Raw genomic sequence first — 22,189 nt, forward strand, 5'->3', positions numbered from 1 at the left:
AAAAACTCGTCATCATGGTTACCTTACTTGTTAAATCTGTTTATTGAAAACTTGTTGAAAAATGATAAAGTATTAGGGAAATAACAAATTTAACATGACTGCTTACTAAAATGATGCTAAATTAGACAATTTTTGCCATTGAAATGATTCTAAACAGGTAAATGCAGGAGTATTGAGGAATATTGTAAATAACGTAAATATACACTTGCCTGTGAAATTCTATGCCAGAATTTGGTGTCCAAACACTTCTGCAATTTTGCACAATACAATGCATTCTTTATATTCGGATAATATTCATTAAATAAGCAACAATATTAACTTAAATATTCGAAGCGACGCAATTTTTTTGACACACATGCCATATTGACAAAGTGAGAGTTGCTACAATTTTATTATGGTGACTACCCATAATCAGGGAGTATCGCTTTTTAATAATTGGTTCAGATACTTAGTTTATTTAGCATAAATAATAATTGTCTCATCCAACAATGCTTCTGAATGACGTTGTTGGCAATTTATCAACAAACTCATGTACAAAAACTAACCTTTTGCACAGAATATTACAGCATACATAGTAGCCTTGGGAAAACTTCGTATTAACAGTGGCAATACCAAGTTAGGTGTGAAAGTGATAAAAAACATGAACTGGGCAATATTTTCTTGTTACACGTCAATGTTCATACCGAAATCTCCAGTGTATTAGATATAAGCTTCTTGGTTACTACGTAACTTCCACCGCCCTACTTTGAACACTAGTGATGTCATTTTCCATGAATGTCGATACTTTTCACGATGTCAATGTCACTGTCAAAGAGTTTGTTACTCTTGTCTGTGCTCTTGTCTCTGCAATACTAAATCTCTCTAAATCAAGCTCTTTCTCTAATTATATTTTAAGAATATAATAAAAACGAAAACCAGTGACGAATTTAAATAAAGAATTATAGCATTTAAATTATACTGTAAACAAGTGTAATTATTTATTGCTCTGAGGTAAAAATAAAGTTGGTAGAATAGTAGTTAATTAAATTTTGCTGACGTAAACGGTGTGGTGTAGCCACAGGGTGTAGCATATTGAATTTCAGTTTTTCATTACTAGTTCACTACCTAGTACCTACTTTGTTCAACTATAAAACAGTTTCAAACTGTTTTTGAAGCCAGAGAAGATAATATTTTTAAATGTAAGCAACTTTATTATTTACCTATAATATAAATTAAAATAAAACGGTTCTCTACTGTATCTTTTTTATTCTAATTACACCGTTGATTAGTTGAGTTGGTAAGTAAAGAGAGTAAGTTTTCTGATTGTTACCTGTGGTTCAAATTCAAATTCAAATTTATATTAATTTATTTGCCAAATTATTGTGGTAAAACTCGTGGTAAAAGCTCTTTGCATTGGTCACAACCGGCCATAAAATAAAAAGTAAACACGCGGTTGTTCTGCAGGGCGCGCTTTTTATGGCCTTTTACGTTTAAGTAATTTTTTTAGGTAAGTACCTAGTTACCTATTTGTTATTTTTCGAAATTAAATTACAACGGGTCACCATGAAATTTGACTTTGATTGCAAAGCATTAAATTTCGGTATTTAGGTCGTAATTAGACGGAAAAAAAAATATATGGCATGAAAAACTTTGCTTTTGTGCTAAGACTGATTGAACGAAATTTTAAAAAATCTCGGATTTTAATTTTTTATTGAAAATAAAACTATTGAAATAAAAATGTTTATTATTTTTATTAAGTTTTAGTTACTATCAAATTAGGTTTACAGAAAAGTGGAAAATAACTTAAAAGTGCACACTTTTACTTTTTAACAGACTTCAAAAAAAAGGAGGAGGTTATCCATTCGGCCGGTATGTTTTTTTTTGTATGTACACCGATTACTCCGAGGTTTCTGAACCGATTTACGTGATTATTTTTTTCTTCGATGCGGGGGGCCCATAAAAATTTTATTGGGATAGGCCCAGTAGTTTGTATTTTATGAGCATTTTTGTCTGTAGGTATTTGTAAATTTTGCAAGTGCAAGTTTGAAGTCGTTTGTTTTTAACGCAGTTATCACTTTTTCTTTTATGATCTTAGCTACTTTCTCTCAATAAACCCCAAATATAGTCGCCCATCATGTTTTCATTGTATTGGCCTTGATTGCGTTGTTCAAAATTCATGATGTCCTGATGGAATCGTTCTCCTTGCTCCTCGGAACAGGCTTCCATATTGTTTTTAAATTTATCCAAATGAGCATGCAGCATATGTACTTTGAAAGACATCCTGCAGCCCATGGCCTTATAATTTGTAAGCATAATATCCTCAACCAACTTTTCGTAGTTTTCAGCTTTATTTTTTCCTAAAAATCCAGAAACTACTGTTTTAAAACTGTTCCAACTTGCTTTTTGAGTACGATTCAGCAACGTTGGAAATTTTTCATCGGCGAAAATCTGTCTTATTTGCGGACCAACTAAAACCCAAGCTTTAACCTTTGCTTCCGATAACTTCGGATTTTTTTTTTAATTAACACAAAAGCAAACTTTATGCCGAAAAAAAGTATTTTCTTTTCGTTTTTGTGCATAACTAACTGGAAAATAATAGTATAAACTTTAGGACAAAGAACGAAATTTTTTTTGTCGAGTCGTGTTATTATTAATCACCAACTACGGGTATATAGCCTGGTTTGTATAATACACAAGTAATTGGTTTTTTTTTAGTTTTAATAAATATTGTTGTTATTATGTAATGCGATTGCTTACTATTTTTACGTACGTTTCCACATCCTTTGCATTGGAAATTGTACTGTCGGTGATGAAAGTGATACTCAGTGGATTTGTCCAGAATGCCAGGTACTGGGTAAGAAAGGTGGAGACAATTCAACTACTCCGGCGCGCTCTAACGCAGTTATAGAAAATAGTCGTAAACGAAAGAAAGTGGAACATCTCAACAGCCCCCTAACCCAGGCATCTATTGAAACTTCCAATTACTCTTCTGATGTGCAGGTCCTTACAGAAGAAATTCGTCTTCTTCGTGAGACTGTGTTGACTTTTAAGAACGACATGGCAAGTTTTGTGTCGTCACTTGCTCTCTGCGAAAAGAATCTAGAAGATATTAAAGCTGTTCATTCCTCAAAAATACAAGAGCTTGAAGCTAAACAACGTGAAAATGTTGAACTTAAATCTACAATTAATTCTTTGCGCCAAGAGCTAGATTTTCGTTCGCAGGCTTTCCTAATAAATGAACTGGAAGTAATAGGAATCGAGGAGGAATCTTCGGAAAACCCCATTCATTTAGCTATGACTACAGCCAACAAAATAGGAGTGAATATAACGGAAAACGATCTTGATAGTGTCACAAGAGCGGGTCCACGACACCACAGTAAAGACTCAAATTCTGATTCCAATTACCCAGCTCAACGTCGACCACTTATAATCCGCTTCACTCGCAAAATCGTTCGTGACTTGTTCCTAAAAGCTGGAAGATCTCGTAGAACATTGCATAGTAAGGACATTGTTGGACATGGGCCGGAGCGAAAGGTCTACGTAAACGAACGTCTAACACGCGAAAAAAGGCAGTTATTTCGAGACACTAGAAGAGCAGCCTCCGATGCTAACTTTAAATACTGCTGGATTAAAAATGGTTCCATCTATATTCGTAAACGCACTGGGAGTCCAGCAATTAAAATCCAATCGAGCGACGATTTGCTTCGTATGCCTTTTCATTCTGCTAACTAGTACTGCTCTATTCAACCACCAGAAAGCTATTTTTTGTATAAATTTGCGCACTTTATTACTTATCTATTTTATGGCCTTTTGTTTGTCCAATATTATTGTATATTCTATTAATATTAAATCGTTCATTACAATTTATAATTCATTTGCCTGTTATTATGAACAAATTTTATTTTTGCTTAAATTAGTTACAATCGCACTGCTTTGCAAGGACTGCTTTTATGCCACACCAGTTTTTAGCTTTTTCAGATACTGCTCCAGTCTTAACACCATCCTATGGCTCTTTTAGATATAATTGGTGAAATAGACAACTCTAATAGCATAGTTTGTCATAATATAACTTCTCCCGAACACTCTTCTCAAATTCTCAGCAAGTACAATATACGAATTTTGTGTAGTAACATTAGAAGCTTAAATAAAAATTTCCTCCCTTTCCAAGTTAGCTTAAAGAGATTCTCTGTTAGTTTTGATGTAATTGTTTTCACTGAATGTTGGCTTCCACTTGCGACTGTAATCCCCCAAATGGATGGCTACACCTCGTACTGCACAACAAAGCATAAAACTAAGGCTGGCGGTGTTGTGGTGTATATTAGAGATACTTGGATGGCAACAGTAACTGAACTATCTATCGAGGAATCTGAATGTTTATCTGTAGTAATACCAGACTGGAATACTCATCTTATTGCTATATATCGTTCTCCCTCTCTCAACACTAAAACTTTTCTCGAGTCTATCTCTGGCGTTTTAAAAGACATAAAGGGTTTTACTTGTAAAATCATAACAGGGGATATAAATATTGATATACTAGATTCCTCCAGAACCTACGATTTGTCATCTGAATATCTCTCTCGTATGGCTGAGCTTGGTTACCTTAGTGCAATCAATATGCCTACACATAACAAAACTTGTTTGGATCATTTCTTTGTACAAACGGAATATACAGGCGAGTCGATTGTCTGTACTTCTGACGTGACTGATCATGACCTAATCATTCTAGGGATTTTATCTTCTCACAAGAATACTGCTAAACGCAAAAAACTCAGGCAAAAAGTGGACGTCGATGGAATCATCAACGATCTTAAGGAATCTAACTGGTGTGAAATCTTGAAATCTGACTGTGTCACAGAAGCTACCAATATTTTTATGACTACTATTACAAACTCTGTTAAAAGTCACATACAAACTACTCACATCAGCAGACGCAAAAATAATCTTCAGAATTGGATGACACCTGGACTTATACGATGCAGTCAGACTAAGGATAGGCTCCATTTGCTTTCTAGATTAGACCCCAATAACCAACAGAAAAGATTGATCTTCACGCGTTATAGAAACTTTTATATTACCTTGTTACGTAAGCTGAAGGATGCTTATGACTCGAAGATACTTCTTGAAGCTGAAAACAAACCTCGAACATTCTGGAAACAAATCAAAAGTGTTACTGGCACCGTTAAGAATAGAAAGGACCCTGTGGGATTGCTAAACCTGGAACGCAATCCGTTGCTATCGCTTAACACCTGTAACAGATACTTCTCCTCCATAGGTCAAAGCCTGGCTAGTGCTACATTGAATAAATTCAATGAAACTGAGATATCACTAGCTTCTAAAGTTACCTTAAAAAGCTCTCCTGTAAATTCTTTTTTCTTTGAACCAGCTGATTGCCACGAAATCCGTAGCATCATTCAATCCCTTAGTAATAGTAGCAGTCCAGGATATGATGGCTTAAATAACAGTCTTATTAAAGCAATTGCACCTTACATCCTCGAGCCTCTTATAGCTATAATTAACTTAAGTATGGCAAAGGGAGTATTCCCAGAACCATGGAAAACCGCTATAATCACACCCATTCATAAAGAAGGTAGTCGTAGTGACCCATGTAATTATAGACCTATATCTCTGCTCTCAACCTTCTCTAAAATATTGGAACGTTGTGTAAGTAAAAGGTTGATCAAATACTTAGAGTCTAACAAGCTCTTGGCTGACACCCAGTTCGGCTTCCGTAAAGCTAAGTCAACGGAAGATGCCGTTAGCCACTTAACAAACTTAGTTTCTTCTCACCTAGATAAAGGAAAGGCTTGCGTAGGGGTTTTCCTTGATCTTAAAAAGGCTTTCGATACTGTATCTACACCAATTTTGCTACGTAAGCTCGAATGTATGGGAATTAGAGGCTGTGCATTAGATTGGTTCCAAAGTTACCTAACAAACAGGACCCAACAACTTAAAATAGATTCCTTTCTGAGTAGGTCTGAACACGTGTCTTTCGGGGTCCCGCAAGGTAGTATCCTGGGTCCCACTCTTTTTCTCGCTTACATCAATGACTTGCTTTCATTATCCATTGATCAGGGTGATATGATATGTTACGCAGACGACACAGCCTTGGTTTTCCATGGTTCCACATGGAAGAATTGTATAACGGCCGCTGAGCGTGGCCTGGCAAAAGTTGCAATATGGCTAAATAATAACCTCCTCACCTTAAATACACAGAAAACTAAATTTTTAAGATTTCATAAAACTGTTAGGTCTGCGCCTAAAGACAACACTCCTCTCTTCATACACACTTGTGCAATAAGTAGCTCTGCTGAAGTCACGGGATGTTGTAGTTGTGTCTCTATCGAAGTATCCCATGACACTAAATACCTGGGTGTCATCATTGATGAACGATTCTCCTTTCGACCTCACATCAACGCAACTGCTAAACGTTCTAGGAAATTAATATATATTATGAAGAACCTGCGAAATAAAGTAAGTCTTAATATTCTTATGAGGATTTACAAAGTGTTATGTCAACCTATTATTACTTACTGCGTATCGATCTGGGGTTCTGCTCCATCCTCTGCTCTTATAACACTCGAAAGAGCTCAGAGATCTGTTCTTAAAGTCATGTTAAAGAGACCATTTCTTTACCCGACGTCGACCCTCTATTCTGAATGTAAAGTTCTTAGTGTTAGACGCCTTTTCATTTTAAATTCAGTTCTCAGGATTAATAAAGCAACTGCATCTACACAAGACTCCCACAGCAGACGAAATAACTTATCACTTCCCAGATTAAAAACCTCTTTTGCAAAACGTGCACCTAATTATATGTGGCCGCTCTTACATAATAAAATTATCAGACACTTGAACCTATCTAAAAATACTTGCATAACTAAAGACATGCTAACAAAATTGCTTCTTTCCTGGGACTATGCTAAGACTGAGCAATTTGTTCGTCTTCAACTTTTTTGAATATTTCTTGTGGCATTTGTTTAAGCCAGTGTGATTGTAATCGGTATGAAACAGGCCTTTTTCATTGACGATTGCTATGAAATCATATCAATTTTTTTTATATTATGACCATCATTTTATTCTTAATTTTTTTTTTTTCACTTTTGTTTAATTATTGTTTGTATGAATTTTTAATCTAATTTAATTTTTAATCTGTATTATGTTAATGTATTAAATTTAAATCTGAATTTTAAATATATGTATACCATAACATAATCGCCGCTCTGTTTATAAAATTGTTAAACATTTCACGGTCCCGCAGGACAGGCATTGCCTAGTGCGGGAACCAATGATTTTATTTCCTGTGTTTTAACGTTTTTCTTTAAGAAACTGTATTAAGCACTATTTAATGTATGTATTATGACTGATGTATACGTGTCTTAAAGAATAAATAATTTTTACTTTTACTTTACTTTTACTAACGTTACGTGTACGTAACGTAACGTAGGTACATTGTTATTCAATGTAGGGTTGTAACGTCTTGCAATTCTAACATGTCCCCGTTGCATTGCGTGTGAGCAAGACACATTACGATTTGTAAATTTGCGGAAACTGATTTGGGAATAAATACAATACGTTTTGTATTTGATTTTGGCGTTATGTTGGTTGTTTGGTGTGGTTGATAAAGATGAAGAACAAAACAATACCACTTCTGGAGTAGAATTTTAAATTCGTAAAAGAAGGCGTGTGCAAAATAGTATTATATAGTAAATAGTAGTGCGTGGGCTAACTATGTATGAAGGACGAGGGTTTGTGGAAGTGCGGGTAGGCAGAATAAATGTCACAGTTTATATTTTTTGGTTTTTATGGCATTCAAATGCTTTATAAATATAAATTTATACAGAATAGAAAAAATTCGATCACGAGGCGGGACTCGAACCCGTATCCTTCGCTTCATTCCGGGGCGGATGCCTAACCAACTCAGCCACTTGTGAATGATATTATGATATGAGCCCGGAATGGCGCGAAGGATGCGGGTTCGAGTCCCGCCTCGTGATTGAATTTTTTCTATTTTATAAATTTATATAAATGTCACAATATTATAATAATAAGTATGACATTGAATTTTTTTATTTTGAGACATGCCGGTTCCCTCATGATGTTTTTCTTCACCGTTACAGATTCAATGATGTGGATAATACGCGGATAAAATGAACATTTTATTTCCTGCACGGTCTCGAAGTTCGAACCGCCATTATGATTTAAGATTGAGGTCTTCACTTATAAGTTATAATCTAAGGTCTTCACCACTGAGCCGCCAGGTCTGCATTCTGACTGTTATAATTATTATAATACGTAGTTAAGTATCTACTTGAGTACCTTATACTCTTTCAGAAAATTTATTATAATCTAGTTAACCCATTTATAAAATTCAGGAAAAATTTAATCATCCTCGTAAGTACCTATATTATGAGCGAAAATAAACCTTATGCGTAACAACAATAAGCAGGTTTATTATTCCTATATCAAATTGCATTAAGCTTTGTAGCTTAGCTATGAATATATTTAGATGCATATTTTATGGGTAAGCGCGATCGATCGCAGGTCTTTACAAGGCCAAGATGTTAGCACTTACATCTGTTATCTCATTATCTAGGCGGTTCCACTTAGCCCATAAGCCTCCGTCATAATGCCAGCATCTGCCTTTTATGAACGGTCCAGATTATTATCTTACTTTTCTAGTTGTTACAGTGCTTGTACAGTTTCAGGCTTTATAGCAACTACCGCTTTTTAAGTTTTAGGTTTATTGCGTCGTAAATAAAAATAGATAGGTATATTAAGTATGTTTAGATAATATATGTACCTACTATGAACCCCGCTTAGCGCACTGTGTGCCATTAGAAGAATATATTGGACCAAGTCAATCGTATGTATACGATACCTATATTACGATATACTTACCTAAAACCACGGATTACAAAAACATTGAAATCTCAATTCTTAGCTCTTCACTTTCATAATACTTATGCAACAAAGGATCAATAAAATACGAAGATGAAACTGCGAGGAGATATTGCACGTGGGAGAAATCCTTATCATTGTCCGAGTCACCTTTGACCGCACAGGTGACAGGTTTAGAACAATAGTAGCAATGAACAGTAAACACAATAGGGCATACAAATTAGGTCACAGAGAATGAGAATAGACATAAATTAACAATTTCAACACGAGTTCAGTTGTTGATCACGTAATTAATTAATTCACAGGTACTCGAAATAGAACATTATTACTGCATCCCGCGAATGAGCTATGGAAATGATTCTGTGGTTCACGCATTTAGTTTGAAATTTGTAGGAATAGAAGCCAATAATTTCTTGTGCGGTTTGTTCTCGTTAATTTTCTATTGTATTTTATTATATGTATATCGCGTCTGAAATAAAAAGCGGGGAATAACAGGAAAAGTCGTAGCAAGAAAAAATTATTGATTCATCTTCCATGAAGAAAATAATGAGTTCAGTTTGAAGAAGCAAAAATTGTGTGTTCAAAGGCGAAAATTGTAAATCTTTTTTTGTATAATTTATAATATATGTACTAGCTTACCGCCCGCGGCTTCGCCTGCGTTTTTAAAGAAAAACCCGCATAGTTCCTGTTCCCGTGGGATTTCCGGGATAAAACCTATCCTGTGTTAATCCAAGTTACCCTCTATATGTGTGATAAATTTCATTTTAATGGGTTCAGTAGAATTTGCGTGAAAGAGTAACAAACACACTCACATCCTAACAAACTTTCGCATTTATAATATTACCAGGATTCCTATAGTGCATATACAAGGCATTAAAAAGTAACAACTACTATAAATTAACTGTTAGCGAAAAAATACCAATAAAGCCTTCATAGCAATTAAGCTCTGATAGACGATACTGTGTAATATAATTGGCTGTAATTAAATAGATTTATTACAAATTGCTTTGCTTTTAAAATATTATGTTTAAAAAAGAAATGATCCTTTTTTGAGTTTAATTATTGTATCATGGATGGCTTAGTCTTTTTTTAGCTTATGTAGGGTAGTAGGTTTACTTATAAATATAGGTATACGATTGCCGATATTTGTAATAACAAATAAAAAATTTCCGTTGTTATAACACCTGACGGCTAATACAGTGGTTTGATTGAGTTAACGATTCTTAATTTGGGAACTGCTTACTTTAAAAGATAACACAACCCTGAATCCTTGCACTAAAGAACTTCCTTCTACAAATCACTCACCAAGCGGTGTAAACTTTTTGAAGATCGTCTGCAACCACACCATCCTCTACAGCCTAGCGTAGCAACGAATCCATCCTCACACATTGATTCACAACGCAGTGAAATAGAAGTCGATAACGTGGGCCACGTAGAACAGCAGGCAGGTGGCGATGTACATCATGATGAGGATCTGCACCAACATGGTGACCGCGGGGCTGCGTGCTCGAGACTGGTGGTCGAGGTGGACGTGATAGCCGGCTGTGATGGACGGCGCGGACTCGCCACTCAATCGTGTGAAGCCCCACAGGTGAAGAGTATTCATTCATGCGATTTTTTTATTATGTCAAGAAACGTGGTGATTTTGATGATGTTTTAATTTAGTATTCGATGGAGGTTGAGGTCGATGATGTAATGTCGACTGAAGTAAATTGATTCATAAAATTATTTGAATAATAATTGTTATTTTGAAAAAAAATATCCCACTGTATACCTATATTATGTGTTAATTTTTTAATATGCACATTACAAATATGGAACATCAAGCTAGTAAAAATATAAAGAGTGCTAGAAGTTCATTATTTAAATTATGTAGTTTACTTTTCAGTTACAGTTTTTACAAGAAGAATTGTTTTTTGTTTGAACGGGGCCCCAATGGCTCCATTTGATATACTCAGGGCTCCACCAATAGAATGTACGACTCTGGAAGCCATACACAAGGTGAATGCCGCCCTATCTTATTGTGGCGTTACGCAAACGATTTGTGGCTTACAAAATTAATATTATAGCCACTTGTAGGGAATCACCGCGCGCGCATATACGTTGTCTTTTTGCTGAGTACGTACCTGGCATTCAAATTTAGGAATTGACAAATAGTTTATTTGTTTATTGTTTTCTCTTTGAATATGTAATGCCAAAGTAACTGTCTGTCTGCCTGTCTTTTACGCTTTCTCGCTTAAACATCTCAACCTATTTTGATGAAATTTGGCACCGACAATCTTTAGACCCTGAGAAAGAACATAGGCTACCTTTTATTGCGAACTATATACCACGGGCGAAGCTGGGTCGGACCGCTAATTCCTAATATAAACTTTGAATAAAAATAAAAATAAGTAGGTAACTAGATATAAATGTTATAAGGTCAATCTTGAGTTACTTATAAGAAAAGATCTGAAAACTTTTCAATAAATTAAATACATGTTTTATTAATTAGGTTTTCTTTGTCTCTTTTATAAAATGTTATTATAAGAACAAAGAACTTTATGGGTATTTAAGTAATACGACTTTTATAGAAGTATTTCGTATCACTTTTATTTCATATTTAGTTTTTATTCATTATACACATATATTGTTAGAAAGAAAGAAAAGAAAGAAGAAAGAAAAGAAAGACGTTACGTATATTTTACATTTTTCTATATAACTAGTCTGGTCATAAGTTCTGTCATTATGTTAGATTTTCAAATTTTTAATATTTACCGCAAATTTCTTTTTCACGTTCGATTTTTGATTATTTTATGCGTTAAAAAACGACACATTTTATTAGAATAACGTATTTGTTACAATGTAGTGGACGCAAAAAGAAGACAGAGTCGTTGTTCTTGCTCTGCATCGTAGTGATTACGCGCCGAGAGAAATTTTCAGTTTCCTTTAAAATTTACAAATAACACAGAGATTTTTTTATTGCACTATAAAACGGTTTAAGTAAGATTCAAGAGTAGAAGATATGAATAGAAGTGGTCTTTGTCGTACGATTTGGACGACAGCAGTGATAAATGCAGTACAGGTGCGAATAAGGAAAAATCCGGTCCGAAATCGAAAAAAGTTAGCACTGCAGATGGGCCTTAGCAGTACCACAGTTAAAAAGGTGTTGAACGAGGAACTAGGACTACGGGCTTATTGTAGAAAAACATCGCATCTTCTTAACACACGCTTAAAGAAATTAAGACTGGATAAATGTCGCGCTTTACTTAAACGATACGCGAGAAAAATGCATCGTGAAATCCTGTTTTCAGATGAAAATTTTTTTACCGTGGAGGAGTGCTGCAACAAACAGAATATCAAAGTGTATACCCACAGTAGTGAAGAAGCTTGTCAACGTGTATCTCGAGTCCAACGCAGCCATCACCCCTTATCAGTAATGGTTTTCCTGGAAGTGTCTTATTTTAGCCTAACAGAGGTGTTTTTCTGTGAAAAGCCTGTGAAAACAAGTGTCAATGTTTATCAAAATACGCTCCTGACAAACCTCGCCAAACCTCCTTCTCGGAACATGTTAAAAAATCAGCACTAGGTATTCCAGCAGGACTCAGCACCTGCCCACAAAGCCAAGAGTATCCAAAGTTGGCTGGCCGCCCATCAGATTGACATCATTCGTCATGAAGATTGGTCATCTTCTAACCCGGACCTGAATCCTCTGGGTTATAAAATCTGGTAATATTTAGAGGAGAGAACCTGCGCTAAATCCCACCCAAATTTGGAGTTACTCAAAGCATCCATTATTAAAGTAGCTGCTGAAATAAACATGGACACGGTGCGTGCTGCGACAGACGACTGGCCGCGGAGGTTGAAAGCTTGTATCGCAAAACATGGATGCCATTTTGAATAATTTTTATACGAAATTATTAAGTTATATGTAAGCTTTATTGCCACATATAAAACAATAAATATACAAAAGTAACTTTTTGTTTGTTTAATAAAACATATGTGACAGAACTTATGACCAGACTAGGTATATGTAATATGTATATATTATTTATTTTAACCTCAGTAATCCTTTTATATTTAAGTATTATGTATTTACAAGTAAGTTTATTATCTACATATTATGGATTGTTAATTTTAACTACTTTAACTATCTATATAACATTTAATCGTTAAAAGGTTGCCTGGCAGAGATCGCTTATAGCGATAAGGCCGCCTATTTAACATGCTATGATTTTCTTTTTTGTTCTTTTTATTTTTGTGTTAATCTTTTTTGTGTGTGTTAAATAAAGAATTTAAATAAATAAATAAATAAATAATCACCTATTGTTTTTTCTTTTTTTACTTTTTAAATTATGTATTAGCTCTTATAATTTAACCTGCCAGAATACCGTACTAACGCTCCAAGCGTAGCAAGTCGAGGGGACTACTGAAAACCGGCGCCTCTCCTCTAATACGGAGAGGCAAATGCTGAGTAGTCCACCTAATCACGAATACGATATTAAGATATTTTTGAATGTGTTATGTGTGATATGTTGAATGTATTTTAAGATTTATTTTTTTTCCATGTAAAGTGTTTAGTTATAAGTCAAAAATTTGTAAAAGTATTTGTGATTAAACGTACTTATTTTCTTTCTTTCTTTCAAATTTGTATTTGTAGACCTAAATTCTTTTTACCTCACATTAACACGTTAGCTGCGAAACAGGGCTTGAAACACCCTGTCCGTGTCTCGTCGTTATAGCGGTAGGAAACAACTTAAACTTCTCTGTCGTGCGGGAGGCATAACTTCCATCTGGTTCAGTGTAGGAAAGTGATATCTATATATCTGAGATGTGCTATTGATTTCTAGTTCAATGGTATACCGATCTTAATACCGGGTTTCTTAGACCTCGTGCCGCACTGAACAAATAAAAATTCTAACACAGTGCGGAACGAGGTTGCGAACACCTCGTACCACCACGCACCTCGTACCGCATCCTAAGCTAGCTTCACGCGGTTAGTGTTGTGTAACGCATTCGAGACTATTTGTGGAACAACTTATTGAAGCTTTTACAAAGAAGGACTTGAATGTTGATACAGGTAATTTTCAAACATCCTAATTACTCGTTATAATAAATATCGTTAATAGAATCGTGAATGTGACATGTTGAGTAACTTTCTTCAAATAGGTTGATAATCATGATTACTATTAGTGTGTTTGTTCATTGAATCAACTAGCGGCAAATCCAAAACACCCGGCAATCGGTGTATGGCTCATCAAAAATTTAACTCTTGCCCAAGTCAACAAGCCAACAAACAAGGCACATCATCTCTTAAAGGGATCAAAGAAGAGTAAGTAGATGTGTAGGATGTTACGAAAAACTCCGCACCTTCTTAACAAGTCGTGAGGCCGAAAAAGGTAAAGAAAATTCTCACAGAATGCACTGGTTGCAAACCTGTGTTGCCTGTTTTAATGAAAAACATCCATAAGTTTGATAAATAAATACAATTAAATAAAATCGATATTTCTTTTCCCATCACTAAATTATATGAAAAACTGCTATTGTTCAGTGCGGTATGGGGTACATCAGACCCCACATTTTATTTTACCCCTAGAATCTAAACTAACTAAACTAACCATGGGCGACGGTAGATTTAGGTTAATGAACTCATTGTTAATAATAATCACGACAAAAGCCGCATACTTTGTCTTATTTGGCGCCAAAAAAACGATTTTGGTCTCCTACGGGCGGCGGGGTTTAATATGCCTCGTGCCGCCACAATCTCTGGTATAGGACAAGGTTTAAAACGACCCGTAACGCAGTAATGGAAAGTACAGATATTTATGTGCCGCAGTGAACGTGTTAACTTCGCCTCCTCCACAAATTAATTGGATGTGTTGAATATTTTTAGGGAAAATATATTTTACTAATATAAAATAAGAAACATTTAATCCCGCTTTTCTACAGTAACTTAGTCTAAAGAAATGGGAATAAGAAGTTACAACAATTTCCTTTTGCAATTAAAGACGCGATCTTAGACAATCTAGATTCTAGACACTCGTACAGGCGTCTCGACTTATGCAGCTTAGTTCGGGATTATTTAATTCTATATATTGCAAGTGCTATATTAAATTAAGGGAAGACGTGTATTTTAAAACAGAAATAAATGTTACAAGGACTGTCTGAAGTAAAATTAGGATGTGAAATGTGTGCATGCGTATAGGTAATTTCCGAATAAGTTCACTAAATTTATGATTATTTGCTCAGTGTTCGTTATTTTTTGGGCTAAGGTGTTGGATATTTTATATAAATAACGAAAGAAAAATAAATCAACCAACAAACAACAGAACACAAAGTTGCAACGTCGGAGGTTTCGGTGTGTATTTACATTTTACAGATACAGTCTACGAAATACCAATTAAAATCTAGTTGCAAACAAAGAAAGGATTGAACCTACATTAACAAAATGGTCATCAACAATATTTTTCAGTCGCTAACCTCAGAGCCACCATGCGCATAGTAGGTAAGTACGGAGCCAGACTAGCCAGCCTAACAAGTAATATCGTTGCTAATCCATACTAATATTATAAATGCGAAAGATCTCTGTCTGTCTGTCTGTCTGTTACTCAATCACGCCTAAACTACTGAACCAATTTTCATGAAATTTGGTATGGAGATATTTTGATACCCGAGAAAGGACATAGGCTACTTTTTATCCCGGGAAAATGACGCAAACCGGGAAATCCCACGGGAACGGGAACTATGCGGGTTTTTTTGCGCGGGCGAAGCCGCGGGCGGATACCTAGTTATTATATGTATATAAAAGCTTTACTCTATTAAAAGTACTTTTAAAAATCAGCTCCAGCTGGTGTTGAGGTAGCTTAGTAACTATGTAGCTATTGACCAACTAATGGGAGGAAGTAGGAACCTAAGTAAGACTGTAATTAATCATCTGCTTACATGATGAAAATTGTTTTTATCAAAACTTTATTGTGTTTCTGAACGCATATGCATAACTCTAATCCATACTATTATTATAAATGCGAAAGTAACTCTGTCTGTCTGTTACTCAATCACGCCTAAACTACTGAACCAATTTGCATGAAATTTGGTATGGAGATATTTTGAAACCCGAGAAAGGACATAGGCTACCTTTTATTGCGAAATATGTACCACGGGCGAAGCCGGGGCGGACCACTAGTAATAACATAAATTGAATTTTTAAAACGTGGTATATTTTACGAAATATCAACTTGCCACTTGTTCCGGGTTCACTATAGGCATGACGACAGTATCCATAAATGATCGTATTAGTGTTTTTAAGGGAAAATGTATGATAAATAAATTAAATATAGTGACTTAAAAATCTTAAAAACATTAAGATTAATGAGATAACAAATAAAATAAAACATTGAAATTCTGCAGTTGGCCATTGTGACTAAAACACGCGTGACGTCACGCTTAAGTAAACAACTCACGTCAGATGTATTTTGTCGTTATGAATATGTTGAGAATACGCATTTTTATTTATTTTCTATTGTTTCACGTATGCTTTATCGACTCAGAACAGAAATATAATTGCGAAACCACGAATACGTGGTTTCGGGGTTCTCTGCGCCAACTTTATACAATCATTTCTTATTATTTTCTCGCTTGAAATAATTACTAACACATTTTTGAGCATTATTTTTATGTGGATTTACACTGCAATACTGCACACCACTTATAAACTTTGAAATTCGTTTCTATAACACATATTAAATAAATATTTTTTTTTAATTTTCTTCGCAATGCGTACAAAAAATTACGTATTTACTAAAGAGTGACGTCACGCCTACGCCATGACACCTGCGAGCTGTTTCGGCACAGTTAATAAATATTTTTTGAAAAAATGGCTTTTATCTTCGTTAAATTTAAGTATATTACCGAAATAAAGGGGCTTTCTTGTATAGTAATCGATGCGTCATGCCTAAATTTTTTTTTATGAATTTTTAAAATCGATTTTGTAGTTTTTGATTTCAATCGTAAGGATGTAGGTAATAACAAACAAAATATAACTTTCGTCTTCATAATAATATCAACTAAGTAAGTAAATAGTTAAGTATATCTAAGTAAAGTATATTTTTCTAAATAAGTACCATCTTTGTATTCACTTCGTTAACTTCAAGGAGACAGTATTTCGCACGTAGGAAATATAAAATTACATTTATTTCTTTATCACTACAGAACATAAATTGCACATTATTTTACCGTGAAACGTCAAAACGATATTTCACACGTATCGTTTCCATTGTGTTTTATTTGTATTGCGATCGGATAATGTTATTATTTTATAAAAATATGATACATTAATATCAATTTATTGAAGAGAAAGTAATTTTATAGATATTGTTCTAAGTAGGTACTACAGACTACCTACATCTATTGAAATGATAAACCGCTCAACGTCTCTTAGGTGGAGGGGTGATAATCCTTTTGCAAAGCGCAATATTCCAGAATGTTCTAAGGTTATTAATGATATTTGGTGAATGAAGATTAAATGAATTGAGATTTTATTAATTTTGATAGCGCTGGCGTTAAAATCAGAACGAATCTTGGATATGAATGAATTTTGTATCAGAGAATTTTAAAACCTATAAAACAAAACGTTAAGAAAATGAATAGAAGGAGGAAATAAACGATGAAGGTGTGACACATAGTGAATTCGCAGGAGGAGCGACAACTACCGTAACATTAACCTAGCAACGCAGTAATTGGTCAAATAAGCCTTTATATAATTAACAAGGTTGCTTTGTGCTTTAGCATTATTATATTATAGAGAGTAGAGACCGGCCATTAGAATATCAAATTATTGCCATCAAAGGCAAGCTACAACCGCTGTATTAACTCATTACACCCATTCTCCTCTACGTCAAAGGTATCTCGTATCTACACAGTACATAATCTATACTAATATTATAAAGCTGAAGAGTTTCTTTGTTTGAACGCGTTAATCTCGGGAACTACTGGTCCGATTTGAAAAATCTTTTCGGTGTTAGATAGCCCGTTTATCGAGGAAGGCTATATACCATCTCGCTAAGACCAACAGGAGCGGAGCACTGCGGGTAAAATCGCGGAGCACAGCTAGTTACATAATATATAGTATAGATATACTACTTTAAATAGCTAGGAGCTAGGAGTCCCGACCGGCTCCGTTTTCGGCCCGGTTGGTTATATTATGCATGTGAACAGCGTGTCGAATGTGGTCAAGAACTGTAAGGTCTGTATGTACGCAGATGACATGTGCCTGCTGCTCGCCGGCAACGACACAGCAGTCATGGTGGACAAGGTACAGAGTGATTTCGAGAACGTGTGTAAGTGGGCACATGACAATGGTATAATTCTCAATATACAAAAAACTAAGTGTCTATATATTTATTCACCACACAATAAAAATGCTAAAAACTCAGCTTTTCAAATTAATTTAATAGGCCACACATATCTGGGGGCACGGTAGTGCCCCCGCCAAGACGAGCCAAGCGAACAAGCGAAGCGCACGGGCACTACCTACCTTTTCTCGAAGCGCTTCGACGTTTTTTTGAACCCTCATAACTTGGGTTTGGATTATGCTAGATCAACAAAATTTTCGGGATTTATTGTCAATAGCAGACTTATTGAACATATTAATTTTTAATTATATAATAAATAAATCATTTTGTGCTTGCTTTATCATGTCATGTATAGAGGGACCAAAATAAAACAGACAGGTGTCATCCGCATAGAGTGTTAGATGACCATTTAGTTTTAAATCTTGTAAATTATTAATATAAATTAAAAAAAGCAATGGGCCTAAAATCGAACCTTGTGGTATGCCACACGTAATTGGTAAGGGAATGCTATTGTAGTTATCTATTTTTTGTTTGTAACAATATTTTATATGTCGATTAAAGTTTTTTTTTTTTTAACAAGGAGTACCTATATATATATATATATATATCTAGGGGAACTAAGTTTAAGATTATTAGATTAGACCTCTAGCGTCATCAAAATTTAATTTAAAATTACAGGTCTCATACAAACTCCCATCCCCTAGTTTAAGGGGTTGGGGGATGAAAGTTACAAGTTTTATAATTTTTTTGTTGTTTGTGTGCTAATACTAGCTTACATACAAAATTTCAGCTTTCTAGGACATTAGGAAATACCTTAAGAATTTTGATGATCATCAGTGAGTCAGTGACGAAATAAGCGTTTTTTAGATATAAATAAAATCTGAAGTATAAAAGCTAATGTAATTAAAACTTAATATGTTCAATAAGTCCGCTATTGACAATAAATCCAGAAAATTTTGTTGATCTAGCATAATCCAAACCCAAGTTATGAGGGTTCAAAAAAACGTCGAAGCGCTTCGAGAAAAGGTAGGTAGTGCCCGTGCGCTTCGCTTGTTCGCTTGGCTCGTCTTGGCGGGGGCACGGCACATAATAATAAAACTAACTGTGTATGTAGTAAATTGGATGTCGTTGACAATATTAAATATTTGGGGTTGACAATTGATAAACACTTTAATTGGAAATTACATGTAAATTATGTGTGTAATCGTTTGAGATCAGTCTTGGGACAGTTTTACTACCTAAGTCGGATTTTAAATAAACATACTCTGTACGTTGTTTACTATGCACTTGCTGACTCAATAATAAGTTATGGACTGAGTTGTTATGGATTAACTTTTAAAACATACTTAGATCAAATTAAGAACCTACAAGTAAGATTAATTAAGTATTTAGTTCATAAGAAAGTTCGAAAGAAGTTTAAAAATAATTATGACAAATTATTTCCATATTGTAACATCCTACCTGTAAATTATAAGGCTATATATTTAAATGCCATAGATACATATTATAGTAATGATTTTAAAATTGTAAAACAGTTTAGATTTAATACAAGAGCGTCAAAAGTAAGAAAATTTTATGTACCAATAACAAAAAATTGTTATGACCAGCGATCTAGAAAATATTATATACCAAAAATTTGTAACATGTACCCGATTTTACTAGACGATAATAAATTAAAAATAGGATCTGTAAAGAGTAAATTAAAAAAATACATTTTGTCAAATATCTAGTACTAGCTTTCCGCCCGCGGCTTCGCCCGCGTTGGCTGAAACTTAACATAATATAGATTATTTATACTGAAACCTTCATCTTGAATCACTGTAACAGTTGAAGAAAAACAAAACTGCATCAAAATCCGTTGCTTAGTTTTATAGATTTAAGTATAAATAGGTACAGAGAAATGTGACTTTGTTTTATACTATGTAGACTTTGTTTTATACTATGTATGTCATTTATAGCGGTATTTAAGTGTTTGTTTATCAACTAATTTGGCAATGTATAACCCAGGGTAATCTATAATAAGTAGGAGCGCATCGCCAACAAACTGTTTTACAGTTTGGCGAAAATTTGTTAAGGTTATATAGTGTTAAAATATAGTGTAAATAAATAAATAAAAAAAAAAAAAAAAAAAAAAAAATTAGCTGTGCCGGGCGGTTGTGGGTCGGTTTCACGTGCGGAAGAAGCTGTAGGTAAAAGCATGTTACTATTTAGGTTATTCCTGCACATAAAAACAGTTTTCACGTGAAAGAGCAACGATCATGCATATAGGTACCTACATACTTATAAACTTTCGCTTTTATTATATTACTTAGAAGATAAAAATTCTCGTGTCACAGCTTTGTGATCTAGCTCCTCGGAAATTACTTGATCGATTTTTTTGCGTTGTTATACGTACATACCTAGTTAGTTTTAGTACATATTAAGATAGGTCCGAACTCCGAACCGAGGTGGTACTTAAACTATTTTTATAACCTCTAGTGATACGGGTGTCCTGGCAAAACAACGTTTACTGGGTCAGCTAGTTGTAATATAAAAAGTTTTTGTTTTATTTCTATTTCTAACAGGCGTGTCCACACAGAGCAGCCTCGCGAAGCGTTTTCGTCGCGAAACAGCCCGGTCAGTGTGGACGTGACTCAGCCGAGAATATTTGGATTCGCCAATTGAAAAATAATGATACCAACACTTTATACGACATTTATATGCAAATTTTGTAAACCAACGAGAGCGTTTCACATCCCGCTTCGTGGTCAGATTTTTGCAATTTTAAATCAATATTGTATGGATTAAATGTTTGTTATAAAAATTGGTCCAATAAATGTAATTTAATGTGAATGTTAATTTCTTTATTTTTATATTTTTAAGTACAACACACAACATGAGTAGGTACCTACATAATCAAAAGGAGGTTGTGTGACATGTATGATTTTTTTTCCAAACCAAAACGTTCAACAAGTCTAAAACTTACTGATTCTAGTTTGTCCGTCAGCCACATTGGTTGCTGGTAGAGCCAGTCCATCCAGCGTGTCTTCACTGCCGATCTGATGAAGTGGTAACTCCACAGTATCCGGGGAGCCTCCTGGCCACGCCATCACTCACCATCACACACTCACACACGTTTGTTTACACACGCACTTGTTCACACATTTCTATGTGTGTTTAACACAAAGACACGATAAGGATATGTATTTGAACACAATGTAGCACCCATCAAGTCTTATACGTCCAAATATTCAATCAATGATTAATTTAATCCTCATCCATCCTTTTCGGTAATAGAATCCGCGGTCTTTATGCAATATTCAGGACACTTAACCACTGTGCCAACCGGATCACCACGATTTATTATTTAAGAGTTACTACAGCAGACATCAGAGTCATAAGAACCTAGTTATAATAATTAATATCATATTATTATAGTGTTAGAGTGATTCATTCTTAATGACACTTGATATGCAGGTAAAGTACCACATTATCTAATATTTTTGAAACTAATATTGAATTTCCATAACTTTATGATACCTACCTACTCTATTTCTGTCATTATAAGGTAGGAAAGATGTTGAGTATAACAAAAATTAAACATTTTATGTATTTACGAGGAGTGAGGACATCCATATGAATAATATATTTTATTTTATTGCTCGATATAAACTTATTCATTGCGTTTGATGTTCAAATGTTTTATTTTGATTTTCTTATATATTTGTGTCCGTAAGTACCTATCACTTCTCAGGACCGCTCTCTTCATTTGCTTTTTGATATCTATTTCGCGTACGTCTTGTAGTACAAGATTTGTTATTTCATTTCTTGTAAACATATAGGTAAATTCAATGATAATAATTGTGGTAAATAATCCATACTAATATTATAAATGCGAAAGTAACTGTGTCTGTCTGTCTGTTACTCAATCACGCCTTAACTACCACCAGTAACCAATTTGCATGAAATTTGGTATAGAGATATTTTGATATCCGAGAAAGGACATA

At 34.5% G+C, this 22,189-nt stretch overlaps 1 protein-coding gene and 1 long non-coding RNA gene across 7 annotated transcripts in view; one reads left to right on the plus strand and one right to left on the minus strand.

Moving 5' to 3' along the window:
* LOC123692119 (probable phospholipid-transporting ATPase IA) overlaps positions 1-22,189 on the minus strand; it is a 108,694-nt gene that overhangs the window by 51,465 nt on the left and 35,040 nt on the right. Inside the window, exon 1 of one of the 6 annotated variants that reach the window (XM_045636768.1) lies at positions 10,180-10,396. The exons of the other annotated variants lie outside the window; for them this stretch is intronic. Within the exon in view, the coding sequence (XP_045492724.1) occupies positions 10,180-10,222 (43 nt within the window). The 5' untranslated portion in view covers positions 10,223-10,396. Of the gene's footprint in view, positions 1-10,179; positions 10,397-22,189 lie in introns of those variants that run through there. 6 annotated transcript variants of the gene reach the window in all.
* On the plus strand, positions 843-20,970 carry LOC123692129. Its single transcript, XR_006751489.1, has 3 exons — positions 843-1,178; positions 8,094-8,234; positions 20,768-20,970. It is a non-coding gene; the product is annotated as an uncharacterized LOC123692129 (long non-coding RNA).

This window comes from Colias croceus, chromosome 5 (genome assembly GCF_905220415.1).
Source record: "Colias croceus chromosome 5, ilColCroc2.1".
In the NCBI taxonomy this organism is placed as follows: domain Eukaryota; kingdom Metazoa; phylum Arthropoda; class Insecta; order Lepidoptera; family Pieridae; genus Colias; species Colias croceus.